This window comes from Cyanistes caeruleus, chromosome 4 (genome assembly GCF_971803275.1).
Source record: "Cyanistes caeruleus chromosome 4, bCyaCae1.hap1.1, whole genome shotgun sequence".
In the NCBI taxonomy this organism is placed as follows: domain Eukaryota; kingdom Metazoa; phylum Chordata; class Aves; order Passeriformes; family Paridae; genus Cyanistes; species Cyanistes caeruleus.
Genome location: NC_141704.1, coordinates 22,068,740 through 22,091,990, shown reverse-complemented (window position 1 = coordinate 22,091,990; position 23,251 = coordinate 22,068,740). Strand labels below are relative to the sequence as shown.

Genomic DNA, 23,251 nt, shown 5'->3' with positions numbered 1-23,251 from the left:
ATTTACATTCATATCCCTTTGTCATAATATAAAATACCTTTGGGGTTGAACCAGTATTTTTGTAGTGCTTGAATAATTTTGAACTGGTTAAAATAATTGTAAAATTAAGATATTTAGCAAGGCCAAGTATAGTTTCAGCACCTTGTGCTGTCAGACTTGCTCAGCAATAAGAAAAGCAAGTTGGATTTATGCTTAAATAAGAAAGCAAGCTGGGTTTCTGCTTTGAAATATTTCCTTCAAGCAGAACCTCAGAGTAATGGCACGCTTGTATCAAGCCAGTGGGATCTTTTGGACTCCTTACCTTTTTCATTATATATTGCAAAAGTTTTCCTTTCAACTAGCAACACACTGAAGCTGCCTGATTTGGGAGAAATTTATCTGTGTGCAAGCCAGAATGACACTCTTCTAGTCCCAGGATGCAAGCAGAGCTGAAGAGAAGTGTCCATAGGGCCAGATCCTGGGAGGACATCTGCTCTGTCGCCACAGCTCTGCAGGAGCCTCTCCTCCCTGCCCCACTTCACTCCGACTTCTAGTTTACCCGGGATCATTTAAAGGGTGTTTCACCTCCCCTTCTTCCTGTCCCTACTGCCGCAGTCCCCTGGGAAAAGCGGCTCCCGGTTTCCCCAAGCTCTCCGAAGGGGAGACGCGTGGAGGGAGGCCGGACGGCGCTGCACGGCCAGCACATCAGCACAGACCCTCCATCCAAATCATCGGCCGCTTTCCCTCTGGAGCAGGGCTGAGCCCTGCCGGGGTGCCTCAGGGTGTGCCCGAGCTGTGGATCTGACCTGTTGCTTTGCTTTTTTCCACGCAGAGCCGCCTGCTCATGAGATTCCGGCGGTAATGTGACACGTGTGAAAAGAGAGAGAAGCGCTTCCCCTCTCCAAGGCGCACGGTGGTGAGCAGAGCCGCCGGCCCCTGCTTGAGGGCCACACCTGCTGCCCGGACACCCCCGGGGGAGAGACCCAGGAGGGGGCGGGAGCGCCGCCTGCAAGGCGATATCCATCCCTCTCTTGGGCTTAACGCGTTAAACCATTACCATTGTAACCACGCTCCTCGCCAAAAGCCAAAACCCTGGGAGGGCTCCAGGTGTACAAGACCTGTGCGAGACCTGGGATGTCGCATTATCCCTTCTTGCACGGCTCACTCTGGGGCAGACCCGCAGACGTTCCTGACAGGTCCCCCGGGTGGGGCAAATCCCCGGGGCCCGTGGGACACCCTGCCCTTCTCCCCGGGCTGCCTAGCGCGGCCGTCCTCGGGCCCTACCCCGGAGTGAAGCACGGCCCGGCCCCTGTCCGAGAAGAACCCCCGAGCCTGAGGTGGGGCTGTGGGCACAGCCCTGAGACAGTAGACAGAGGTGAGCGGGCCTGCCTGCCCTTCCCGGGGGGTAGCACCCATCTTCCGTGCCTGCTTCGGTTCCCCCGGGAGCGGTGTAACCCCAGAACCCCTCCCGCCGCTCCTCAGGCGCCCACCGACGGGCGGGCTTCGCTTTCAAGGCTCGGCTTGGCAGAGTCTGCTGAGCAGCTAATAACATAACAACCCTGCTTTGATCAATTCGAACTAATTACCCTTCTTAATTAAAGCCTTTAGCGGTTGTTTCAGTGTTTTGGCAAGGGTGAGGAGAGCCTTGCCGTGCTCCCCGCCTGCCCGCCCGCCCGTCCGCGTCGCAGCCCCCGCCGCCTCAGTCACTCCTTGGCAAAGGTTTATTTCCATCAGGTCAAAGAACTCTTTTTTTTTTTTTTTTTTTTTTTTCTCTCCACGTGCAAGAATCAATGCGAAATTCAAATCCGTACACAGAGAACAGTTGTGTCCATATAGATACGATATTCAGGGGGAGAGGGAGAGGAGGAAACCAAGAAGGGTGGGATAACCAGCAGACAGCGGAGGCAGGGCAGGATCAACACAAGGGGAATATATATACATCGAAATAATTAAAGTGGTGCAGCATTCCCGGCTCGGGTAATACAGATTCCCAAATAAATACAGCAGAAATTGGCTTCGCGCTTTTTGTTTTTCGCTTTTTTTTTTTTAACCATCTCTCCACCTGAGATGCAGCGACATCAAAAAAAAAAAAAAATAGTCTGTAAAGAACAAAGGGAAAAAAAAAAATAGGAAACAACCAGTCCCATTAACGTTAGTGGCGATATAGAGCATAATACACAAGCTTAACAGGTGCATGCAAAGAGTCGGTGGGGCTCGCCCGGCGGGGCCGGAGCCGGCCCTCACGGCTGGAGCGGCGGCGGGCCCTGCAGCAGCGCCCCGGGCGGGGGCGGGGGCTCGGGCCCCCCCAGCTCGGCGGGGGCCCGGGGCAGTCCCAGGGCGCTGTCATGCAGCTTACGGACGTGCTTCTTGAGGTCAAAGTTCCTGCAGAAGCCTTTGCCGCAGGTGGGGCAGGTGAAGGGCTTCTTGTCGTTGTGGGTGTGCATGTGGAAGGTCAGATTGTACACCTGGTGAAAAGCCTTGTTGCAGATATTGCACTTGAACTGCTTTTCCCCGCTGTGAGTCAGCTTGTGGTTTTTGTAATTGCCTGTGAATGAGACAAGAAAGGCAAACGGACCTGGATTTGAAAGACGGACACTGAAAAGACGATAAAAATATCAAGAAAACTTCCAAACTCTGCCCCAATACCAGAGTTCGACTTTTGGGTGAAACGACCGCAAACCTCCCGCCTTCTCTCCATCCTCCCGGCGGCTGATACACTTAACAGGCAACAAGGAAAGGATCGAATAAACAAAAATCACAACAGTTACAGAAAAAAACCCCCTGGATTTAGACTTCACAGCAACGCGGGAAGAAAAAGTAGCTAAATTTTTGTATTTGGAGGGGGGTATAAGAGGCAAATTCGTTTCCCGAACCGAGCTGGAAGCCGCACGTTGCGGTGAGCGGGGACCAGGGGCTTCCAGCGGAACGACTGTCCGCCCTTCCCCGGACAGAGGGGCAGAACATGTGCCGGGGCGAGCCAAGCTTAAAAGTAACCTAAATACCTAATAATAAAACTTGAACGCAAAATCCACTCCCCCACAACCCTCCCTGTCGCAAATTGTCCCGGCACTTGACCTGGCCTGGGGAGGGGGAAGCCGGGGAAGGGAGAGGGTGCTGGAGCCTGGTACCTTTCTGGTGAAATCCTTTGCCACAGAATTCACACACAAATGGTTTATAGCCGGCGTGTATCCGCGTGTGCGTGTTCAGAGTCGAGCTCCGGTTAAAAGCTTTGCCGCACTGATTGCACTTGTGTGGCTTTTCCTGGAGGGAAGCAAACACCGAGTCACGGCTTGTTGGCTGTATCGCGGGGTCTGTGTTCTGTTTAGCGGGGTTTACGAGCTCATTTGTGGAGCTGTGTGTGTTTAACTGGCCGATGCCGGTGCGGGGCTCCCCGCCGTACCTACCGCGTTCGGGGCAAACGAAATCTGCCCGCGCCGCTGTTTCGGACAAACGCCGAGCTCCCCGAAAAACGTGAGCGGAGTGTCTTGGGCAGGGAGGAAAGGACAGAGGATGGGCTCACCTGGGTGTGGATGATCTTGTGCCGGCAGAGCGTGCTCGCCTGTCTGAAGCCCTTCCCGCAAACTTTGCAAACAAAGGGTCTGGCTCCCGTGTGCACCGGCATATGGCGCGTTAAGTTATAATGTGCATTAAATACCTTGAAAGAGAAAGCAGACAAAATAAAATAAAATAAAATTGCGATTAGAAGGCGAGAGTGCCGAGGGGGAGCCGTCGTTTAAAAATCAAGCAAGCAAGCGACAGACATCCGGCGGGCAGACGGACGGGGACAGGAGGCTGGGGAAGGGAGGCGGGCTACGGCGCTACTTGCCTTTCCACAAACTTCACACGTGAAAACTTTGGGCTTGCTGCTCGGGGAGCCGCGGCTGAACTCCGACGTCTTATAGGCGATTTTTTCCGAGAGTATCTGAGCACTTTCTTTCATGTAGTGCTGCAACTGAGCCTGCGATAAATCCTTGAAGGCCACCCCCGCCGGGTACTTGTCCACGGTCGGTAGCACCAGCTTGTTCCGCTCCGCCAGGTAAGCCTTGGGCTGCGGGTGCAAGGGAGAGCTAAGGAAATAAGAAGCCACCGGGTGGATGTTGACACTGGAGGACGGGTGACAGGGGCTGTCGCCTCGGTTGAAATAGCACAGGGCTCCCATGGCGTGGAAGGAGGAGTGATTGACCACTCGGGGTCTTACCAGTTTGTACTGCTGCAAGGGCAGGGCATCGCGGGGGAAATCTCCTTTCAAGCTCAGGGCACAGTTCAAGAGATCGCCGCAGCTAAAGGAGGGCGAGGAAGAGGAATCTAAGTGAGCCTTCCTGGGTTCCGCTCCAGCCACCGCCGCTTTGGGCAGGGTGTCGTACGCCACCGGGACAAAGGGGATCATGCAGGGAATGGAGGAGTTGAGGTGCAGCGGATGCTTGGGGTCGCCTTTGGCCACGGAGCCATGGAGGAGCTGCGGGACGGGGATGGAGCGGGGCTCTGGAGTCCGCGCCATGATGCGCTCAATGGAGAAGGCGAGTGGCTTGGGCGTGCTGATCATGTTGCTCCTGGCAGACAGGCTTTCTCTGGACGGAGGAGTCGCTAGGATTTTGGTCGCCGTGTGGTGGCCACTATTGTCCATGGCTGAATTGCATTTGTTCTCCCGGTTTGAGCTGCTCTGGTAGACGCCTCTTTTTTTTTTTTTCCTTTTTTTTTTTTTTTTTCTCCTTTTTTTTCTTTTTTTTTTTTTTTTCTCTCCCCTTTCTCTCTCTTTCACTTTCTCTGCCTCTTTTCTTGTTACTGATCTGCGAAGAGGGAGACCAGCATCGCCGCTGCCACCATCACCACAGCCTCCACCGGCGGAACCAGCCTTCTCAGTCCAGTGGACTCATGCCAGCCCATCACAGTTTACTTTGGCGCACCAATGACTCGGGACAATCGCTACTTATTTCTATCAATAGAAAGTGTTGTGTCAATAACGCAGCCAAGATCTCGCCAATCGTTAACTTCCAAGAGGAGAAGGTAAACTAGATAATTGCTCAATTCGCTTCCAACAGTCAACAGGAAAAGTTTTTCCCCCCCAGCAAGCGGCTACTTTTCATTGGCGCCCGCGCCTCCCCCGCCCAGGGAAGGAGGTGGCCCTCCCTCCTTCTCGCCTCTCTCCCCTCTGCCTCCCTCCCGCTCTCTTTTTATTATTATTATTTGCAATCTGCTTAACCAGGCTTTAGAGGCCAAGCAAATCCGAGATCAATTTTCTTGTTTGGCTTTAAATGACATCATCTAAAATCATTGTCCAAGTGCTAAATAGGGATGTGAAACCCAATTCAAGGGCAAGCGCCAGGGTGTTTGTCAAACAAGGTGCTGCAGAAGAAGCGGCTGGAGGGGAAGCTGTTTCCTTGCCACTTTCCAGCCCGAGCTCTTTTTGTGCGTGCCTACGTGTGTGTGTCTGAGGGAGGGAGGGAAATGGCTGCTCTGCTCCTGGGACTGCTCCTGGGACTGCTCACTGTTTTAAAGAACAAGGTCAGGTGGCAGTGAGCTTTTGGAAAACAGAGTAGACAAATAAGCGGGGGACTTGCAACAAGCAGACGGCGAGACCAGCGCGTGGGGATGCAGGAACATCCCGGGCCAAATGGAACGAGTGCTTGGGAGCAAAAGGATGATTCAAAACCTGGGGCAGGGGAAGAGAAGAAAAAGGAGGTAGGAAGAAGGAGTGCCTTTTAAATCTGAAGCATTATTTATATATATTTTGTATATATATATATATATACACATATGTAGCCTGCATATACACTAAACATAGCTTCTGTGTCCTTATAGAATACACACACAACACAAATACTGAAAACTCAGGCTTGGCATAGATACACGAAGAAATATACAGCTCACACACTGTTTATAGGTATATATGCACCTAAACAGATGTGGTCACCATGTATTAAATAGAAGCTTGACGGCCCTGTTCGGGGCGAACACAGAAAGTGCTCGTCTTTTCAGCGAAGCGAAGGTCGGGGAGATGAGAGGGGCAGCAGCGGGTGCAGGACTTTCTGTATTCCCGCCCACCGCACCATCCGACAGCTCGGGCTCAGGACAAGGTCCCGTTCCTCCCGTCGGCCTGGGGTTCACTAGCCTGATGGCTGAGAGGCCGCTACCGAAATAATACTCAGGAGAAGCCAAAGGTCCCTCCGTCCCTGCCAACCCCCGGGAGCGAGCAGCCCGTCCCTCAGCGGAGGTACCCATGCAGCAGCTTCCACTTCAGACGTCCAGCACTGCCCTTCTCCGAGGCAGGGGAAGAGAGGCAGGAGGTTTCGGGTTTGCTAATGGAGGGAGGCCTCCAGCGAGGCAAGGAGGCCCGACCCCCACTGCTCGGTACCAGCCCAGGAACAGGCAAATGGCAGTGTCTCCCCCCGCAGCCTCCGGCCCAGGATAGCCGTCTTGCGAGGAAGTGAGAGCAGGGAGGAAGGGAGGGAGAGACGGGGAGACGGAAGGAGCGATGGAGGGAGGCATCCTTGCCCCCGGAGCTGTGACCTGGCCGATGCGGCCTCAGGCCACGGCGGCTCCTTTTGAGGAGAGCAAGGCAGCGGCCGTTCCACGACGGTCCCTCCGCGGCCGGCAGCTCCGTGCGAGCAAAGATGCGGGGCACGGAGGAAGAGAATGTCCTGCGGCCCCCAGGACGGACGTCGAAAGACGGGCAGTGGCCCGGGCACCACTCTCTGCTCACCCTGCGACCTCCGTGTCCGCCCCGTCCTTGCGGTGTCCCGGAGCGCAGGCGGGCAACAGGAGCCGGGGCTGCTCTGGGGACGTGTCGGGATGGACACAGCCGTGCGGGAAAGCGTGAGGCGGACGAAGGCCGGGATCCGCACTGGGACGTGCTGGGCTGTGCGGGGATTCCGGCCGCGATGCCTCGCCCCGGCCCCGCTCCCTGTTTTTCCCTGCTCTGGCTGGGGGCCGCTGAGCGGGGCTGCCCCGCTCGCGTGAAATGCCCCGCAATCCCCACGGCAGCTGGCTCGGGGCGGTAAAACAGGAATCGCTGGCCCGGATCGGGTTGCTGCAGCCGCCCGCCTCTTACCTGGAGGAAGGAGGGATGGTGGAGTCGCGGGGGGACGCAGCCGGTCCCCCCACCCCCCACCCCAGCCCCGGGGAGGGCAGCTGGCTCGGGCTGCCCGCTTCTCCCGAGTGTCGGTGGCTCTCTCGTACTTTGTGTCCGCCAGAGGAGAATTTCCTCCTTCAGAGCAATTTACATTTAATTCAATCTAGGCAAATTTCCTCTTGATTGGTGCTGAAGAAGGGAATTATTGTCGAGTGGGTTTTAGAGGCTTCAAATCTCATATACTTAATATGTTAACAGCTTGTTCTTAACTGGTCTTTTTGGGATTGACTTTTGACATGTGTTTGAAAGTAAAATATGTAGTGTCATTTGAGCAGGGTAAATATCCCAAAGCAGCAATTACAGCCCTGCCATTGCAATTATACTGGTCTCCTCAATATTGAAATACACTTTTGAAGAAGCTGTAGCTTTATTATTCGTTACTTCCCTACGAATATATCCCCCTTTCTTTCGGTACCATTCACGATAACTAATGTAAATGTCCAATTTTCCGTAGCGATGTAAAAGCAAAGTTTTTCGGGGGGGTGATAGGGGGTACGGACGTCATCCTCTCCTGTCTCAGAGATGAAGCCATGCTACATGCCGATGTGGCCCACAATATAGTAACTAAAATCAGCCTCGACATATCCATTTAGTCCTCTCTTGAGCTTTGGCTTGCTCTCAGAACGCATTTTTTTTTTTTTAAGTTTTACATATCTGCCGAGCTGCAAATATTCTGCCGTGCTGGTGCAGGGTTGTTTTTCCGGAGGCAGGGAGATTTACAGCCCTGAAACCTGTGGGCCGGTTTCTATTGGGGGGCACGGCGGGCCCGGGCTCCCTCCGGGCTTGCAGCACCTACCGAGCCCCAGTAGAAGGAGCCGGCGGGGGAAGGAGCCAGGCCCTCCGGACTCCCACAGTTACAAACCGTCGCAGAAATTAAGGGCAAAAGTTTTGCCTCGAGTTGATTTCGTGCTCTGCCCGGGAAAGCTGCTGTTCTCTTTTTCCCTGTAATCGGTTTTGTGTTTCATTCGTTCCTAAGGTATGTTCTTGATATTGCTCACTTGCATTATTATCATAACGTATCTCTACATGCACTCAAAATCCCAGTCATCGGCGAATTCATCTCGTCGTCAGGATTACTCCAATCCGATCCCAGAGGCGATTAAAAGGAGGTAAAATACCGCCTTAGAGCCTAATCTTTAATTTCTTCCTCCTTAATAAAATGAATAATTCCATTGCGTTTTTAAGTAAAAAATGAATTGAAAAGGATAATAACTCCGCTAACCTTCTGTTGCTTGTATTAATATTTTCCTGGGAGTGTTTTATCCCAGCCCTCCTGCCCGAGGGGTCTGCTCCCTCCGTGCGCCCGGAGCCGGCTCCCCGCGCCCGGCTAAGGGCGGGGACGGCAGCATCCCTCCGGGCTCCGGGACGCCTCTGGGCAGCCCGAGAGTGGAGGGAACCCGGGAGGTCACAGAACATCTTTCTGGCCGCGACATCGGCGGACTCGACAGCGGCTGGACAGACCCCGATTATTGTTGTCACTGTTCTCATAGTCGTCATTAATAGTGACACTGCCGGGATTCGCAGCTAAAGCTTGGGTTCGCTCTCGCTGCGCATCAGTCCAAGCTGTTCGCTGCCGAGCGGGCGGATTTGGGAAGAGGTGATGGTGATTTACCCCGACACGCAGCGGGAACTCCGTGCTCCCCTCAGCCCGTCCGCAGACCCCGCCGCGGCGGAGGGCGCTGGCCCTGCCTTGTTTCAATTCGGAATCAGCCCCTGGCCGCTCAGAACTTGTCGCTTACTGTCTTTTGAAGGGAAGTAAAAGTATAAACGGGGGAGTTAGAGCGGGGGGAAGTGGAGCGGCCGGCGGTCACAGCTCATCAGCCGGCGCTGGGGGAGATCCCGACCGCCGTCCTTTCCTTGGCAATCTGCTGCTGCTGCTGCCTGCTCGGCTGCCGGGGCAGCGACCGCGGCTCCCCGGCGCCCCTGGCCCCCCGGCTCTGCGGAGGTCACCGCAAAGCACGAATACACCTCGCAGGAACCTCGGCCTCTGCGGTTTCTGGAGCGTGGGCAAAGGCGCTTGGCCTTTCCCAGCTTTTAAACTGTAACACTTCGGCGTTTTCTCCAATGATAATTTCTGCGGTGAAAGAAAATAATATAAATATGTGAGTGCGTGTGTGTATATGCCTTCGGAGACTACGTGTAGTCTTTCCGTACAGTGAGGGTGTGCTGGCGTCCTTCTATAGCAGTTCCACCGCAAGCAAAATAATAAAGTATTGCTATTTGTAACCGAATCCATCGCAAAAGAAAAACATTTAACACTGGCCCGCAAAATACAAGCGCTCCCGGAGGTAAAACAAAGTTTGGCAGTACAGTACATTTCGTACAGACCCCCTAAATCGAAAACCAAACTGGTGCAAATTAAGCCTTTTCATGTATAAAGCCTTTAATCACATATAAACGAAATTACAAGTGACCCTCTAAAGCAGCGCTTCCGGCCCTCCCGTAATTCATGCGAGCGATTTGGCCGAGTGTGCCAGCTCCGAACGTGGACTGCAGCTATCACGTCTAATCTAATCAGTCCGCCTGTGAGGGGACCCAGCGGTGTCATCAACTCCAAAGGGCCCTTGGTGGAAGTGGCTGGGAGAGGCCAGCGGCAGCTGGAGCCATGAATGACACTTTCTCATTTGTTCCTTTCCCAGTTCAACAAATGTTTAGCCCCGATACTGCTAAATGAACGCCTTGCGCTCTTTGGCTGGGGGAAGCTATTTATTTTTAAGATTCCTGAATAGGATCAGGAGCAATTAACTTATTTTTTGTTTCCATTTTCTGTCGGTGTATTGGGAGGTAACCTAGAGCAAAGCGAGGAGCCGGTCGCTGTGTGTATTCCCTGCACTGGGGTGTGCCGGGCTCGCCATGGCGACAGGGAAGTGTCCGCCGGACACGGAGGGGGACAAAACCCCGCTCGTTTATGGTGGGACCCGTTTCGATGTGCCGCTGCTGAGAGAGCGGGAGAAGCCAAGTGAAAAACGTGAAAATAAGCACGAAAGTAAAAGAAAGGAGTCGTGCCCTGTCGCAGCCGCTGCTGGACGGAGCCCGGGGTGGATTCACCACCTTCCCAGCTGCTCGCTGGGCGCCCTCCCAGGGAACACACACAGGGGACAACTGAGACACCCTCAGAACAGAGGAGGGAGGAAGGGGAGGAGGGGGCGACACGACAATACACCTGCTAAGGCCGAAAACAATATTTTTGTGTGTGTGATTGATTTTTATTTTTTTTTTTTTGTTTGTGTAGCTATATTTTTCCCCCCAGTCGCTGTTAAAACAAAGGCCGCCCGTGCCGGAGGGAGGCCAGCCGTGGTGTCTGTGCGGGTGTGACGGGGGTCCCGGGTTCCCGTTTCGGACACGAGAAGCCCCCCAGCCCCCCGACTGCCCCGCCGCTGCGCTGCGGCTCCCGCCGTCTGCTCCGCGCTCCTCCGCTGACACTCGATCGTCTGATCCAGCCCCTTCGGCAGGTGCCTAAGGGGCATTCTCTGTGCAGGAACCCGCCTCAGAGCCTCACACTCCCTCCCCGGCCCCCCGCGCTCATCGCCGCGTCCCTCGTGGAGCCGCGCTTGCTGCCCACTCCGAGGCTGACACTGGTGCCCCGCCCGCCCTCTGCGCCGGGAGCCTGGTGGGTCTCAGGAGGAGCTTCCCAAAACCTGGAGACATCCGGCACCTGACCCGAGATTCCCCGGGAGCCCGGGAAGCTTCTTGTGGGTGCCGTGCCCACAGGGCAAAGGAGGGAGGGAGGCCGCTCCGCTGGGCGCCCTCGGTGAGCACCGCTGCCCCGGGGCCACTCGCCCTCCGAGCCTGGCTGTTCCTCCAAAGCTGTGTCGGTTCCTGCGCCGGGGGCTGCCCTCTGCTCCGGGTCGCGTTTAAAGGGAGGGGCCGCTCCACAAGCACCGGTCCCGGCTGCCGGACCCGCCGGTGCGGGCTCGAAGGAGCGGCCTGAGCCGGCGGCTTTGCTTGTCTGGAGGTGGGAGGCTCAGTGCCCCAAAGTCGCCCTGCCCCGAGGTGGTTCCCCTGCTGCTGCCTTGCCTATCGCCTCCTTGTCCGGGGTAAGCGACGGCCGAGGGCAGCGAGCCCTTGGCTCCGGGCCCCCTTTGCCCGGAGGCAGGAGACCTGCGAGCATCGCTTTCCTATCCCGGCCCCGAGTACCGCTCGCAGCGGCGGCACCCGGTCCTGGCTTCTGATTCGACTTCTAAAGGCCCGTTTATACCACTCAGACTCAGGGGGAATGAATTACACGAGACCGCTGCTGTCCCTTTCCCGAGGGCTCCCTGCACTCCGCGCCCGCTCAGGAGCAGTGGAGGTCCCGGCGGAGCCCCCAGGGCCCCGGCGGAGGCGCTGGCTGCCTCCCTGCAAAGCGGACAGTGCTCGGGACGGGCACGCAGCTGCGCTTAAACACCTGAGATAAGATGTAGGGGCGGCCCCTGCCCTGGCTGCAGGAGGCGGCGGTGCCTAACGCCGGAGCTGTCACGCAGGTACTCACTGGCCTTCTCAAGCTTCATGTCGGTTCACGGCTCCACAAACCTAGGTACTAAAAAAATTATTTGCATTTGGAAGAAATTAAAGGACACTTGAAGCACTGTCTTTTCTGGACCTGTCTTCCACTGATGTCTGCTGTGCTGTGTCTTTAACAATAACTTATCCTACGCTTTGTGTCTGAGTTAATTTCTCTTCTCCAAACATCTTGAAACTTCTTCAGTTACATAATCTATGTATTTTTTTATTATTATTATTCTCATCATCTTTGTTTTACGTTTTTGTTTAGCATTTTCTTACTCATCTCTATCTTACTGACAAATACATCTTGCAAGTACTGCATGCAGAAGAAATTGCATAGCGAAGTGCTTGACATATGGGGTGTACATGTATAGTGCTTTGTGAAGTTTGAGTAACTTGTGCCCACTTCAAGCCACAAGGTCTTGTCATAGTCATAGTTCACAAGTCATAGTCTTGTTCAGGTGGGTTCTTTCTTAATTTTTTTTTTTTTTTTAAATTGTATTAGGATGTAGACAGGATGAGCTGCTCCCTAAGGCATAGGGAGCCAGGGGGGACTTCCCTGGTTGCCTGGACTAGGCACCAGCACTCAGGGAGCAGGGCAGGGGAAGAGGTGGTGGCAACTCAGAGAGCAGACCATTAACATGTTTGTGATGGTCAGGAAGCTCAGAAGTCAGTCTCTGGATCAGGGTCTACACAAACAGGACCCATAAATAAGCACATGTGGGGCTGCAGCTGAGGTGAAAATCCAGCACTCCCATCACTGGGGCAGAGCTTAGCAGCCCTGGACAGAGCTGAGATTGAGTCCCTGGACAGAGGCTGTGGGTAGGGCCCATCAGGACCACGATGGCCTACAGTCTCTTGAGGACCTAACAGGTGAAATTACTATAACCTACTCTGTAATTGCCCAGATTGACAGGGAGAGTTGTTTGCCTCGTCAGGAAATCCCTCTTGGTGTGAGGGCTGCATGGGACAGAGGAAAAGCCCAAAGGGGAGGTGAGTGCAAATGACTGTTTCCCTTTGGATAGCAAGGCTGGACACAGTGTAATGCCAGGTCCCTCTGTTGAAGGAGACAGACCCATCACTTACCTCCTGGGTTGTGCTGGTGACAGGCACTTCTGTCCTGGTGTTTCTAGGTCCCACTCCAGTTCCCTACTCTGTTAGTAGCTTGCTAGGGATAGCATTCAGTTTAGGTATTGCTTCCTATTCTTGGGCTACCTTGGAACTTGAAAAATTTAATGCCTTCTGGTGAAAGCCTGCACAGATGTGGCACAACTCTGCACTAGGAGGCCTTGGCAAGCACTGCAGAGCCACTGAAGTGAATGATACCTATCTTCACCTCTTTACACCTGTTTTCTCCACAGGCACCTCTGCAGGGTCTAAGGAATGTCAGGATGAGGAGAGGGGAAGCAGAGAGATTTTTGCAGAGACAAAACTCCCCCTGTGCCCAACTGACACTGATCTCTCTGCTTCATTGGGTTTAGGAGATGGGTGTTATGTTGGACATCCTGGCTTCCTCTGCACCTTGCTGTCTGCTACAGCCAGACTGGGTCTGAGGCTGCAGCTCCTGCCCAGGCAGGTTATCCCTTACCAAGTCTGGTCTCAGCCAGAGTCCCAAATCACCCTTCAAGCATCATCCGCTTCCAAACACCAGCAAAACTAGGACAAATGACAGGAAAGGAATATGCAATTATTTTACTGCTATCAAAACCCAAACCCAAATCCATCCCCAATAGGGAAAAATACTGCTTGGGCTCCCTGTGCCTCCTTCAGCCCAGCAGAGATGGTGATGAAAAGCTGAGCAGAATGGTCTACCTTACCAGCTCCCAGTTCTTCCTTGTAGCTGAGCTCACCTCAGCTCATGGGATGATTAGGCTGGCTTCCACAGAAAAAAAATTGCCACTTAGGATTTCTCCCTAGACACCTAGGAGAAGTGTAACTTGCCCTTCCCTGCTTAGCTGAGCTTCCACGTGCTGAAAACCACTTTCCCTGCAGCTCTCATTCTCAGTTTCTGCATGCTTGCAATAGACCCCTGAAGCCCTACAGACTGTTCTTGCACAGAAACCTCACATCAGCCTTGCAAACCCACAACAGCTCCTCAGTAAAGCCCCTTAGGTATAAAGCTATGGCTCAACCAGGACCTCAGCAACCTATTATAACTTCTTTGGGTGTCATCTGTGTTCTTTCTGATTTTGTGTACTAAAACTCAGGGATTAGTCATGTTCCCACAAATAAAAAACCCCCCCAAAAAAACACCCCCAAAAAACCCTGCTGTATTTTTTGGTATCTGTCTGCATGAGTTTTGACTGATGAAAATTTGACTTCTTTCTACTTCATCCTGAGGGCATCAAAAAGCAGGCAGTGGGCCCTGTCTGTTCATCTGCTACTAAGGGGTTTTTGTTTGCTTTTTTCCTTTATCAATGCATTGTGTCCTTGGCTACTTGTTTGCTATATATATCCGCTCTATAAAAGAAACAAACATATTTGCTATAAATCACTATGTAAATTAAATAATTCAAAAATGCCATTCTCATGAGGAATCATACAATGCTTCAAATTGTTTGAAATACTGAAAACATCTTTTAATTGTAGAATTCTATACAAACTTGGGTAGATACATAAATGGCCACGACAAAATGTGTTCTTATTGCCTGAAAATTTTCACAGAAATACAAACATAGATGGCAAGCTTACTGACATCCAACAGGATGAGATATCTTTAAACTTGCAAAATGAATAGACACGACACTCTTAAGCAGTTTGTATGTTTGACTGTCCTTGAAGTTCTTCTGCTTATATATCAGTCTCAATATACAAAGAACCAAGATTAAAATTTTTAATGCACATCACATAATAATGTAAAATTAAGCACAAAAAAAAGGTAAACAATTTGTAATCCTGAAAATACACTATTTTTTTTTTTACCTAGGGCATTGACTCATTCCAAGGATGATTTCCTTTATAGCTGCGTTTTAAGTGAGACACACATCTTGTTTTTGCACAGGACATCAATATCAGATGGAGCTACAAGAATGAATGGTAGCAAACAAAAGGGAAATAAATGTAATCACAAGTGGAACTCAAACTCCATGCCAGTGTTCTTGCAGCCCTAAGCAAAGCTATACATAAAAATATGCTACAACCTTTATTCTCAAAAAGTCCTTGGCACTTTTCCTCTGATAATCTTACTTTCTTTTTTAATGGAGCAAATTACATTTCTGCACCGATATCATAAGGCAAAACTATAAATGCAATTACAAGGACAAGTTACCAAAATACCCCAAGGCAAAGATAAATCCCACCCTCAGACCATCACCCGCCAGCTCTGACTGCTTTGTGAAATATCATCCTTCCTCCTCATCACTGTCTTTCATTGTAATGCCCTGAAGTCCTCCTGCATCCGTGACTGAGACTGTGGCTTCCTCTACAGTCAGACGGCTGTGCACGGTGTCGTAGGTTTTACTGTTCAGCGTCCCCTCCATCACGCCTTGCAACCTGAAGTCTCGGTAGGTTTTCTGTGGCAAAAGTAAAACATCCTGAGTTGGACTCCAGCAAGTCTGAGTACTTTTTCACTATACACTGGCCATTTCTAGCATGCCAGAGGAACAGGTTTATTCCTCCTGCAGGTTAGGGACCTATCACCTTGATAAAGATTTTAGTTTTTGGGCTGCATGAGATTTCTACAAACTCTAGAGATTCTGATTTTATGGTCATTCCTTTAATAGGTTGTATTTTGTGCTATAGCATAGTCTAACTGCTGATTTCTCAATAATTTCCATTTGTTTCATTTATTCAATAAGCCACTAGCTGAGAATTTCTCTAAATACCTACTGAAATACGAATTTGGCTACAGGTAGTTCAGTTCTGTCATTTAACAGAAAATGTAAATGCCTGACCTTTGCCCCATAGTGTAATTTTATTTATATTTCTCTTTACATTTATATGCCAAATGTGGCAATAATGAATACCAATTATGATCTATACTATACAGTGTCAGAATTTTTCAGGTAACTACCTACTTAATTTACATTCTAAGTCCCTACATTTTGATTCGCATCTACTTTTTTTTCATTTCAGAAGATTTTGTTTCCCTGGTATTCAACCTTCCTATGAACAAGCAAATACTACTTTGTTCTTCCATCATATAAGAATTTTGAGTGGAATTGTTTTATTCATTAATTCTGTGTTCAAGTAAGCAAATGGAAAATCACCTGTGTACTTTATTTTAAATTGTAACACATTTGAAATAATCTTTCCTGATGTTACCCTTAAAGACTTAAAAAGGACAAACTGATCTAGGCAGTTCTTTATTTTGTGTATGCTCTCACTACAAATTCTGAATGTTTTGGAAGAGAATATGGGGAAAAGAAAATGGAAGATAATTAAGGGCTATCAGGTCCATTCCTCCGCCTGAAGAGAAGACCATGTACAACCCTTAGATAAAGAAAAGATTTGATCTTGTTTCACTCAATACCTCAGAGAACTGCAAAAGACCACTCTTAAAATGGGTAACATTCAGTTGTGAGATTTTTTTTTCTGCCACTATGATGATTATTTAAACCTTGTTTGAATCACTGCAACTGAGATTTATTTGACTTTCCCAGGTCAACGTCAGAGTCAATGGATGCAGCTTGTGTTTTGCTCACACACTCCTGCGAGTACCCCGCCTGTTCTTTTTCAAGTGTCACCATTGCATTCCCTTTTTATAACACTGTGCATTCAATTTGCTTTGATGCTGTTAACGGGTCCTACAGCAATTTCCTTCACTTTTACATTGTATTCTTCCCATTCTCAGACCAGCACTCTGGGGTTCAGACATTGCTCTTCGCTTGACATAGTTTTGCAGGATAATAATGTTCACTTCCAAGCTTAATTTTTCATTTCTCCCTAACTTTCTTTGTCCTTGACCCTCCTTTAGTCACATCCCTCTGCACATGTCTCAGACATCTAATGAAACCCTTATGCCATCATAAGCCTTTAAAGAGAATAAAGGGAGCAATGTTTCTTCTTCTGTGTTCTTAATAATGCTACTACTTTTGTCACATCCAAATCCAAAAGAATTATATTTCTCTTACTCATCCTGTATCCTTCAAAAATGACCTCCTATTTATTTGGGGTTTGATTGATTTTTTAAAATTTTTTTTTAAAAAAAAATTAAAAATATTTTTAAGAGGTGATAGGAGCAATATAGCTTCCTAGGTTTTTTTTGTGTGTTTTTGTTTGGTTTTGTTTGATTTTGTTTTTTTTTTTCCTAAAGCAAACACAAGCGTGCCTTCATTCACTCTAGTTTGGAGGAACTGTGCCTCCCCATGTGTCTCTGCAGTTGGGCTGAAGCAGATAAAGTTTCTTATGATTCTCTTTTTGAACCATTGTTTTGTATTTCCCAGTAGCCTCCTGTCTGCTGAGCTCCTGACTTCTATCTTCACCCTCCAAAACCAAGGTCCACAAAATTTTCTGTTTTCCAGAACCAAAATAATTAACACCATCACTTTCAATCTTTAATATCCACAGAAGGTGCCACAGAATAACACAGTTGGAATTTACATGCAGAGCAAACCAGGTATATGGGCCCAGAAATGCTACTGCCAGAAGCAGTGTTCCCACCTCCATTGGGAGCTTTTGAACAAGGCTAACCAGTGTGCCAGGTGGCAGAGGGAAGGCAGGTTGGCAGTGCTGCTCATTCACCTGAAATTCAGTTTTGCAAATATCCTTTAATCTCCCTGGTGATATTTCTCTTGTACGAGTTAGCCTGCCCGTTCTTAGATCTCATGGGGTACAGGGTTTAGATCCTCTAACGCTGATCGTCTTCCTCAGGGCATCGTATCTGCCTTGGAAAGGTGCTTTTTACAAGGGCATGGAGTGATAGAACAAGAGGGAATGGATTAAAACAGAGAGTAGGTTTAAATTAGACATTTGTAGAAGTCTTTACTGTGAGAGTGGTGAGGCACTGGAACAGGGTTCCCAGATAAGCTATGGATGCCCCATCCCTGGAAGTCTTCAAGGCCAGGCTGGATGGAGCTCTGAGCAGCCTGGTCTAGTGAGAGGTGTCCCTGCCCATGGCAGAGGCGTTGAAACAAGGTAATATTTAAGGTCCCTTCCAACCCAAACCATTTTATGATTCTGTGATTATGTGAGAATAGCTTTAAACCTTCCACACGAGCCATTAATTTCAACAAGAAACAGCAAACTGCTTTTGCCATTTGGGCACACAATCAAGTGAAGAGCCAAATCCTGCTCCCAGAGAAATCAGTTATGGTCAAAACCAGCAAAGCTAAGCTTGGGTGTTTCAGGGAGCCATCATTATTATGACTGTTTTCTTGCATTTCTCTCTGTTCTGTTCCTTTTTAACTAGTGAATCCTGAAAGCTGCAGTTGCAATTCCGGTGCCCATTAGTTAAAATGTTTTTTACTTTATAGTCTTGCAAGAACTTAATGAAAAAATATTTTTAAGAAGTCGAGGTCACCACTGACAACAGGTGTTTCTTACTCCACATTTGCACAGATAACAAGAATGTCCAAAGTTAACAAGACAGAATTAAAAAGAAAAAGATCTGAAATGTTTTTCTGTCTCTTGCCTAAGGGTATTGACTACGATCTGAAAGGGAGTTAGGAGGAAACTTCTTTCATGGTAGGTTAACCCATAATTGCCTACTGCAATGCATGCTACACTCTACTTGGAAGCATTTGACTTTGGCCAATGTAAAAAACTGAGGACTGAAGTGGAGGGACTGGTATTTCTATTGATACTTACTTCTGAGTATCACAGATTAGAAAATGTTACTTAATGCATTGAATACTGTTTTCAATTAAGCCTAGTAATTACACTCCCATAAAAAAGAAAATAACTCATTTTTTTAGGAGAAGAGAGAAAATGGAGAAGGAACACAATTGAAATTATTCAGGTAAACTAAAAAATTGGTAACAAGACAAATGAAAGCTTAGTAAGAATAATCATACAGCAATGCTGTACAGCTAGCTGCAAAATTTCTTGGAACTATCTTAATTGTCCCCAAGTCCAGAATTTATGACAAATACTAGTGCACATATAATTAACATTAAGGAGATTAATAAGTTATTTTACTTCTGGAATTTGCTACAGTTGTGGGGAAAAAAAATCCCAACCTTAAACTACATTAGTTTACAACTTTATTCCACATTTTCTTAACTTCTGGGTTGATCTTCTATGTTATTACTTTATTACTTTTCTCTCTTTACTATGCAGTTTAATGCGAACATATTTTATTTACCTTCACTATCTTGATGAGAGTCTTCAGCTGGTAGATGTGAAGCTGAACGTCTAATCTGTCAGCCAACCACATGCATATGACTTTCATGGAGTTGCTATACCATTGCTGAAAAGAAGGATAAAAAAACCAACAACAAACACCACCAAATAACCCTGCAGTATTCATTTAACAGATTTGGTAATGAGAGGTAATGAAACACTTTGAAATGATCACAGATCAGCACTTGAAGTCAACAATGATATAATTTCCTGTTATGAGAATTGCATGGGTCAGTAGGAAATCAAATAACTTGACCTAAACCATTCTTTACACGAATTAGCACCTGCCATTTTATCTTTCAGTTACAACATGTTCAAGCAAAATAGCGTTATGCACTTTGTTATCTGTCAGTGAGAATGGATATTAAAGATACAATTACAGGAGAGAATTGACAGCTAAAACAGCAAGGATAGAAACAGGCAGAGTATCTTGAGAGAGAATTTACAATAACTAGATTTTCCAATCTAAACAGGAAAACAGTACCAGAGAAAAAGGAATTTGTCTTTTTCTTTATTTTTTTTTTAATCACTCCATCATTAAGTAAAAAAATATCAAAAATCCCTGGAAACTGTTTTTAAATATGATCAAAACACTACTCCACCCTCCCCAAAATAACCATATTAAGGTTTTGTTTTACATTAATTACTAATTATAATTACAACCTACCTTATTTCTTTTTTATGTCTTAGGCATGGGTATATTTTCAATCAACACTTCACAAATGGATGGGTTAAGAATAAGCCCTCTGCTGTTGGTGTCTATGTTACTGTAAAAAATGCTCAGTTCCAAATAGCTGCTGTAATAGTTCTTTCACATTAACTGGATTAGAAGAGATTTTACTAAAAATAGTTGTAGCATTTTTTTCCCCCTCCTGTAAAATCACAACCAGATGTCATTTAGTCAAACTGTAAAAAGGAAGGGTTTGTTTTTGTTTTTTTTTTTCATTTTAACGGCGAGAGATTAAAAGAGTTTGTGTCATAGCTCTGTATCTAGTCTCTTTTCCCTCAGGAAAGAGGCTTAAATTATTATCTAATATAATTTCCTGTGTCTTTGCAAAACACAGAGAGATGCAAAGAGATGAAATCATATGCCTATTTTAAAATGCCTCATGTTAGGCAGGTATATTTTGTGAAAGTAATTCATAGGAAGTATCTGACATGTCTCATTACTCACCTCCATATGAAAAAAAAAAATAAAATATACAGTGAAAATATATATTGAAGACAAATTACTTTCTACTGGATGTTACAAAAGAAAGAAATAGAATTCTTCCATCAAAATGTAAGCTTGCTGTAAAAAGCTTGAAAAACATACAGTAAATAACTACAAATACCTTTTCCTTACAGGGAACAGTTTCATCACAATATAACTATCAGTTTTAAGATATTTGAAATTAGATATTAATCTAGTAATTCTTCTGTTGTTTTTTTGAATGTGTTCAAATGTATTTTAATTATAAACCACTGAAAATAAATTACTTCTACTTTTTAGAGTTTTTCCTATTAATTTGCGATTTTACAGAAGTTAAAAAACGCACCACAAAAAAGCAGACAGCTACATATTTCATAAAGTTTGATTTAGTCACTAAAATGTGGGACTGATTAGATATCCATAAAATATTGTTTTTAAATCGCTGAATGAATTCTTATCCTATTTACATTATTTCATTCCTAATATGCATGCTGCTATTGATTTCCTTTGTAAGTACCTGCAAAATATTTTTAATGAGACTTGTTACTAAGTGGTAAATTATATGACAGGTGTTGTATGTATACAGATGTCTAGAGAATAAAATATAATTGTACTTATTAATTGGGGAACTCTATTGATCTAAATAAACATAAAATTTCCTACATCAAACATTCTATCCAAATGCAACCAATAAGCCAAGAAATTATATTATCAATCACACACAATCCTAGTAAAGAGAACTATTTTAGTAGGGGAGCATTTTGAAAACTGATATTCTTCCTGTAATGCATCCATTATGTATTTTGTATGTATCAAGTAGAAAACACAATGGGCTCAAACTTGCTCAGACAAACAACCTCCAGACAGGATTGAAAATTCTGAGACTGATTTTCCCATGCAACAATACTGAACAGGGACACATTACTGACAATAGACTGTTCCAGATTTCTGGCAAAATGTTTTAAAGCCTAGCTAGGAAACTTATTTAAGATGGATGCAGTAAAACTTGAACTCTACATACCTGTGATATTCTTACATGCACTGAAAAAAAAGCTAAGATATTGGAGGAAATTATTTTTCTACTCATTAATGAATGAAAGCAATATAATATGTTTTTGTGACTAACTTTGATGCATTAAAATTTCAGTACAAATGTTTAATTTGGTGATTGTGAAATGATACTACAGTACATGCTCTTCTGTCAACACATCTTGTTCAGAAAAAATATGACTACTGTTCTACTAGAAAAAAATGTATTTTTATTTTTAATTGTCACCATATTTTTAATAAAAATCACATCCAGTATATTTGTGGAATCCTCACAGATACTTGTGGGTAGGATTCTTGTTAATGATTGGTCTTACATTCACTAGTTTTGAGGACTTAGTATAGGCTGAAGCTGCATAAACTTAAATCTGCTGGATAACTAGAAAATAAAGATTTCCCTATAACTTCTTTTTGAGTCTGTTAAAAAGAACAGCACTGCAAATTCCTCTCAGAGTATCCAAGGCCACACATTTTGACAACCATGAGCATGTTAGAGAGACAAGGATGGATCTACTGTGACTGATGGCAATCTATTGCAAACCCCAAAACTTCAGTGATTGGATAATTGTCTTGAGATTACCCAGTTAAACTGACAGCAACAACAATTGTTTTTAACTGGTTTTAGGAAAAAGTAACTTTCCTATTAGCAACAATAGCAGTGAAAAGATAATGTGTCTCTTGCAGATGTTCATTATATGGTACTACTGTCACATTCTTTGCTGTTGTCTATGCAAGAGTAAAGCAGTAAGTGCTTATGATACATTTTTTCCAAATCAGCAAATAACAGCAGCCAGCCACTTTAACAAAAATGTTAGCCTCGCTATTTCATCCTCTCTCCTTATTCACAGCCCATCCAACTCCTGTAAGGGCATGCATTACTCACTTCATTTTCCTGAGATACCTCTTTCAAAGTAAAAAATAAGAGAAAAGGAAAGGCTAGGGTTGACTCTGTGAGACCCTTGTATTCATTCACACTTATTGTGCATGACTGTACACTGGTAAATCATATTAGCAGCCCGTCTCCCCATCAAGCTGCTACTTGCTTTCCAGCCCTGGGAAGGTTCAACAAATCAACAGGAGCACGGAAAACAGAACATCAGTCTAATCTAGTGTTTAAGGTGAAGTTTTCAAACCCAATCTAAGAAGATCTTTAGAGCAAGCAACAAGCTGAAGGGCTCAGAAGGTGGTATTGACAATGAAAGAGTGTTGAAATATTGAGAAGCGCAGCACTTGTGCATTTTTAATAACAAGAGGGTCAACAAGGACACAGCTCCCTCAGTGCCAATAGTTGCCACACCAGGGCTATAAACGCTCTCAGTTCATCAGATTTCTTAAACAGTTCATCAGCTTTCTTAAACACCCTAAACCCCCTCAGCAGACCTTTAGTCTTAAATTAACAAACCAAAGCAATGAAAGAGGGTGCAGCTTGAATGGCCAGCATTGATCCCCAACGGGGCTCGGCGCAGCTACAGGCACTGAAAAACTCGTTCCATTGTCAGGAGGAATTGACAAACCTCCTCTCCTAAATAGTCCAGCTCAGACGGGCTGGAGGCACGCAGCTGTAAAGGGCTCCCCTCGCCCCGCTCCCAGCGCTCACAATGCGCCAGGCATGAGCTCTTTGTCAGGCCCAGACTCTGCAATTTTCTAACAAGGATTAAAGTTGTTTCTCGGCAGGGCTAGTGAAAAGCGATTTAGCAACATACCGTGCTTTCTTCAGGCAAGTTAAAGAGAAGTAGTTAAGGAATTTCATTATTCTGCTGACTGGTGGAAATACAAAACAAATATAATAAATATTCACCATCTTTCTGGGTGCCTGAGCTATAACATTCGCAGAATGGTTCAATTAAATATAACACTTATCGGCTGAAAGCAAGCACTTTGAATTTATTTTTGAAGATTTATTTTGAAGATTTATAAAAAGGTGCAGCTGTTTGCCACCTGGAAGGAGGCTCAATACATAGCAGTACACAATGGCTGAGTCTTTCTAGGGCTGGTATCCCTAACGCCTAAGACACAAGACCCCGTTGAGTTTCTATACCTTGACTGCTCCTGATAAATGGGGATTGTCATAATGCCTTCTCTGCTGAGTATGGCAGGGGAACAGCTTTTCTAGGAGCTGCATTTTATGTTCCTGCAGA

The 23,251-nt window shown here is 46.8% G+C and overlaps 2 protein-coding genes across 9 annotated transcripts in view; both read right to left on the bottom strand.

The window, feature by feature from the left end:
* Window positions 1-2,219: 2,219 nt before the first annotated feature.
* Window positions 2,220-4,603, bottom strand: FEZF1 (FEZ family zinc finger 1). Its single transcript, XM_086885779.1, has 5 exons — window positions 4,178-4,603; window positions 3,806-4,027; window positions 3,500-3,634; window positions 3,108-3,240; window positions 2,220-2,524 (listed from the first exon to the last, which is right to left on the bottom strand). Exons 1-5 carry the CDS (start codon window positions 4,601-4,603, stop codon window positions 2,220-2,222), a joined length of 1,221 nt encoding a protein of 406 aa, XP_086741905.1.
* Window positions 4,604-14,150: 9,547 nt separating this feature from the next.
* CADPS2 (calcium dependent secretion activator 2) overlaps window positions 14,151-23,251 on the bottom strand; it is a 283,784-nt gene continuing 274,683 nt past the window's right edge. For all 8 annotated transcript variants that reach the window (XM_086886988.1, XM_086886989.1, XM_086886992.1 and 5 more), the window contains 2 exons: window positions 18,837-18,941; window positions 14,151-15,105 (listed from right to left, as the gene is read on the bottom strand). In XM_086886988.1, coding sequence (XP_086743114.1) covers window positions 14,935-15,105; window positions 18,837-18,941 — 276 coding nt within the window. In that variant the 3' untranslated portion in view covers window positions 14,151-14,934. The remainder of the gene's footprint in view (window positions 15,106-18,836; window positions 18,942-23,251) is intronic.

Excerpts from the sequence above, each read along its gene's own strand:
- FEZF1 (XM_086885779.1), bottom strand. The coding sequence starts at position 4,603 with ATGGACAATAGTGGCCACCACACGGCGACCAAAATCCTAGCGACTCCT. Across the intron at positions 3,241-3,499 it reads ACAAGATCATCCACACCCAG|GAAAAGCCACACAAGTGCAA; the intron begins GTGAGCCCATCC and ends GCTTCCCTCCAG. Across the intron at positions 2,525-3,107 it reads CAAAGGATTTCACCAGAAAG|GCAATTACAAAAACCACAAG; the intron begins GTACCAGGCTCC and ends TCTCATTCACAG.